Source organism: Cibotium barometz, chromosome 58, assembly GCF_041138505.1.
Source record: "Cibotium barometz isolate CiBa-2024 chromosome 58, ASM4113850v1, whole genome shotgun sequence".
Taxonomy (NCBI): domain Eukaryota; kingdom Viridiplantae; phylum Streptophyta; class Polypodiopsida; order Cyatheales; family Cibotiaceae; genus Cibotium; species Cibotium barometz.
In genome coordinates this window covers 3,706,864-3,712,199 of record NC_141103.1, presented here as the reverse complement: position 1 = coordinate 3,712,199, position 5,336 = coordinate 3,706,864, and the positions used below count along the sequence as shown (strand labels likewise).

Genomic DNA, 5,336 nt, shown 5'->3' with positions numbered 1-5,336 from the left:
CCAAGGCCTATCGAGGCATGCCCAATCTCCTCAAGCTTACTTTCTACTTTCATCTACATCTGTCTAAACTTTACCTAGCTTCGCACATCACCTTTGTTTCTTATATAAAATCAGCAACATCACTTTATGCAACAAAGAGTGAGGGTACATCTAGGAATTATTTCAACAACTAAGTCTTAGGTCCATAAAAGAGTAGTAAGAAACGGAAAAAAAAACCATTGACCTTTAGATGTGGCTAATATCTCACTTGCAATTTTCAAGGTTGAGGGTGGAACAAATGCCAATTGTAGAAGAAAGGCAAACAAAGGCTTCATATAGCAGCTAATGTGTGAGGCGCCTATCAAACAATGTCCTTAGTTACATCTCCCAAGTGATAAGCTTGGGTACCATTGGAAAATTTGTGCATGAAATGAGTAATAATAGATAATCCTTATTATACAAACGGAATTACAATATGCGAGGGCTCATCATCTTGGGAGGAAGAAGAGTGACCAAAAGCCTCTTTTGATTGGCTTGCGGCCGGACGAAATTCTGGTCCGGGTGCTGGATCTCAGAGGGGTTAGGTAGAATCGCAGGAGTCCACTCTGTTCGGGAGAGATCTTCACCGTTCTTGAGAAGTAACGGGCCGCGTCAGCCCCGCTCCGCCCATCGGGCGGTATTGCTCTGCCGGACAGCGCCGTCGGTTTGGCCTTGTTGATCGGACCAGGACTGTAGTAGGGCTCCCATATTCGATATTCCGGCAGTTTCTGTTGATGACGACGCCCGAGATTTGCCGGAATGGAGGTGGAGTTGCAGCTGAGAGATCGCCAATAGGATACTGTTGTGTTGCCGGCATCGAGGTGGGCTGTCGGAAGAAATTCTGTTGTCGTGATGGCTTCCGGAAGGTCATCCGCTGTGATTCGGGTTGCCTGCTCCTGGGCTGTCGGCTGACGAAGATTTGGTGTTCCTCGGGCTGCCGGACGAAGCTCTTTTTCCGCTGCTCCAGTGCGATCATCATTGCATGTTTGAGAACTGGACGGAATCATCGCCGGCTGTTCTTCCGACGGCAAAGCGGGCGGGAACTCGAACGCTAGCGCGCGAGCGGTTAGGTTGAATTTCCGTTCGGATCTTGAATCCACAACAGAGAGCCCATGATCAGTAGGCCATTGTGGTGTTGGCGGCCTGATTGAGGCCGCGTTAATCTCTTTGCTTCTCCACCTCCTTTCATGGCCTCTAATTTCACTTGCATTAGCAGCTCTAATCTCGCCTGGAAACACACTTGTTACTTCACCAGCTGCAACCCGTGATGTCGTCGTGATGCCAGGTGAGTTGCCACGGCCACCGTTAATCCCACGCCTCTCTCTCCTTTTCTTGCATAATAGGGAGTTAAACGTCCACAATGAATGCTTAATCCTCTGCGGCAGAGCTGGACACACTGAAGAAGAAGACGAAGAAACACATCCATAGGTATAATTAATAGGTGTGTTGCTCTTTTGCTCGATTGATTGCCTGGAAACTGATCTCCTAGACTCGTCAATTTTATTAAAGCCTACCCTCCCTTCCCCATGCGCTACATTAGTGTTACTATTAGCCTCCTCTTTGAGGTTTTTAAATTTCTCTTGATCATCTATGGCAAAAAGAGCACGCAATGTCACCTTCTTTGCACAAACCTGCCCTTCTTTTATAGTACTAAGTCCATAAGCTGTCTCACTAAAAAGCTCTCTTCTTTCACAGAGTGACTTGCTTCTCCACTTCGTAGGCTTTTCTGCATATCCTCCAGCAATAATCTCTTTATCACTGCTAATCCCCTGATCATTGCTAATGTCCAACTCAACATTAATCTCATGCTTCTTTGCAGATTCTTCAGCAGCAATAGCCTCGTCATTAATGCTAATGCCCTCATCAATCTTTTGGTTAGTAGAGGGTTGGGGCTCTTCCCCAGCTTCATCTTTCTCGACCTGTAGAGAGGAGATTGTGCTTGCAAAATGGCCTACATCTGCAGGGGAGGTCTCTGGAGAATCTGAAGAGCCCACATATGTAGAAGTGAGAGAGGCAAGTTTGTCTTTCAAGCAAGAGCCACACACACCCACAACTCTCTCGAGGGGATGCTTGGGACATGGCGAAGGTAGGATAGTCATTCGGGTGTGGCCCAAAATCCTCTTCTTTTTCTTGTCTTTGTGCTACATATTGTTGTATGACCATTTCCTTGTTTGCTGGTAAAACAATTCTATTCAAACTAAAGCTAGAAGAAGAGCATTTAAAACAAGCAAAGAAAGCAAGGGTCTAGAGAGGATCAAGGCATAATTCAACATAGAATGGACCTTTTACTTAGCTGCAAGACGAGACCACCACCCACCACCAGCACTTCTTCTTTGTGGGGAATGAACGCGTCTTCTAGCCATCATCATCACTGAAGTGAAATTATGAAGAAAATGCAGTTGATTTTTGCTTGCTAAACACACGGGGGGAGGGGGGGGGCTAACAACAACCAAAAAAGAAAAGGAAAGAAGAAGAGAGTAAATAATCTCCATTCCCCTAGGATAGATAGATAGCTAACTCAAGCGCGCACACAGCACTAGAGCACATTGTAACTTGTAACGCGTTACGCAAAGCGTCCTTGCCTTGCCTTGGACGGCAGTTCAGTGCATTACAGTGACTGACTTACATACTACAACCTACATGTTGGAGAAGGGTAGGGGGGCTACTACTAACCTACTTCATGTAGCTCGATATATATATATATATATAAAACTTTGGGCGAATTTCAATTACCCCACCGTAACCGGGGGTGTCAATTGAGGTTAAAACTTAGTCAAAGGAAATTTCAAAGGACGCCGGCAAAGGCAGGATGGATAATAGATAGATAGTCAAGCAAGACTCGAGACGGCAAGCTAATAATAAGTGTGTGTTTTCTTTCCATGACAGGGAAAGGACAAAGAGACGGTAAGGGGGCCAAGAAGAAGAAAAATCATGAGTGTTGCCATCATCCATGGAGGCTTTTTTCTTTAGTGAGGAAAAAGACCACCCACCCGCAAAGTGCACGCACACGCTCACCGGGCCCCTAGACTTCATCCTCATATATATATAGAGTATAATAATAATATTTTTACTACTTATTTTTATTTTATGGCAAGAAGCAAGCGGGAAAATGAAGGCGTTTGAAATTGGGGGCCGATTTCGGCCGTGCAACGGCGTGCAATTTGTGTGGAGAAGAAGAGACGAGACGCAAACTTCAAAGTTTCAAAGTCCTTTTTGGTTTTGCTAACCTCCGCGATCTCTATCAAATCCATCGGATTTCAAGTTTGAACCAAATGCTCTCTTTTTGATTCTTTTTGTGAGGGGCCTTACACAGACTATTGCCCATTGCCGTCACTTCCTAAGGCTCCAAAATTCAAAATTGATTGCCACCCGCGAGTCGCTTGTCCTTTTCACATTACGCACTCAGCCTTCTTGGCACTCTTATAGTTAACTTAACTCTAGGGATTTAGGCCTCAAATCGGAGCCCATTTCACCGGTTTGTCTCAACAATACTAGAATCCATTTTTAAGGTACACTAAAGCGTCCCCACACACTTTTCCAAGACTACCATTCAAGTCAATGATGAATCCTACCCCACAAATCTTGTGTTTCCCTCCCCCTCCGGCCCCCCCTCCCTCTATATCTAATTTAATCATTAATATGGCATAGAGTTTTTCTAAAGAGACCACAAATCCCCCCCCCCTCTCTCTCTCTCTCTAATTTAATTATTAATATGGCATAGAGTTTTTCTAAAGAGACCACCAATCTTGTGTTTTCCCCTCTGTCTCTAATTTAATCATTAATATGGCGTAGAGTTTTTCTAAAGAGATTGTAAGGTATATATTTTTCTCCTTTTTAAAAGAAGCTTAATTCAAAATTAGGGAGACTTGGAATACCTATCATAACAAAAAAAAGGTATAAATAGTGGTCATATATTGCTTGTAAACATTCATGAATTTTAGAGCTAGAGGTCCCTTTTGTCTTAGGCTTAAATATTGTTTAAAAAATATTATAAGATAGCACTATGATCCTTCCCAAAATCAAGATTTGTAGGTAGTTCTTTAAACTTTGACTTTTAGGTTAAGTGATAGGATTCGTTGGTGACCATGGCGTGTATGATGACGGTTTCAAAACCTACTTGTCAAAGGAAAATTTTGAAAAGTATTAACAAAAATTTACATCAAACTTTATGGTTTACATTGACAATCCATGACCATGTATGTCTTATTCTAGAAATGAAAGATCAAGACATATAAGCATGAAAGGAGAAACTAGAAAAGAGTCCTACCCTTTACTCATTGTCTCCATATAACAAATAGAACTTACTATCTTGAACTTTGTTTTTATGTATCAACATTATGAGGCATATAGTCATCAAACCTAGACTCTCACAAAAGTCAATAAAGGCTACTTAAACATCCACTCATCTAACATAAAATACCAAGATAGTGTTATGAATAAGTCATGAAATGTAGCATAGCATTAATTAAGCATTTAAGTTGTAAAATAGCAATATCAATCCCCCTTTCTTCCACTTCTCTCCCCCTTCCCTCAAGTGTTCATACAAGCATACTTACTACCTTTAGCACCACCTTTGCATGTGGTTAAATTTATGGAAGTTGGAAACCAAATATTTTGGCGTGCATTAAAGCAATACCAATCCTTGAATGGATAACTTTTTTTTGCACTTAAAATTGTTAGTCATAGCCTTTATGGGGATTACCATTATTTTATTTTGGGATATTTTATTTATATCATTTACTAGGATTAATGTGTTTAATCAGTTGTGTATATTGGTATGATATAGTCAAAATTAATGTTTAATTAACTGTGTTGTGCAGGTGATAATTGATAATTGAGTGGTAGATTATGTGTTAATCTCACAGGCAGAACATGTGTTGGACCACTATGAGATATTTTGGAAGACATGCAAATACCTGTCATGGCTTTTTTCTAAGAAGTGCCATGTGGTAATGTATGGCACTCGTATGAGTAACAACATGCTAAAGTGTCAACAGATGGGTGGTTAGTTTATGGGTGAAGTTGCAAACAACATGTATTTTTGAATGCATTTAGAGCACTTAATTGCATTTTCTTTCAAAGGAAGGGCAAAGAAAGGCATACCTTGTTTTATGTGGTTTCTAACTATTGTCTTATGCTTTGCAAGAATGTTTCACTTGCCACCATGAGGAGCTGAATGAGATAGAGAGACTTGGGATTTGCATATAGAGTTTATTAGAAATGGATTATCTTAGCATGCTAGAAAGCAAGAAAAAGATTACACTAATGATAATGCTAATGAAAAAAGTGAAGCATAATGACAAGGCAAGAGGTTAAAG

At 41.3% G+C, this 5,336-nt stretch overlaps 1 protein-coding gene across 1 annotated transcript; it reads right to left on the bottom strand.

Annotated features, from left to right (window-relative positions):
- Nucleotides 1-397: 397 nt before the first annotated feature.
- Nucleotides 398-2,703, bottom strand: LOC147605806 (uncharacterized). Its single transcript, XM_086792685.1, has one exon. The coding sequence runs from the start codon at nucleotides 2,115-2,117 to the stop codon at nucleotides 468-470; it is 1,650 nt and encodes a 549-aa protein (XP_086648811.1). The 5' UTR covers nucleotides 2,118-2,703; the 3' UTR covers nucleotides 398-467.
- Between the last annotated feature and the right edge of the window lie 2,633 nt (nucleotides 2,704-5,336).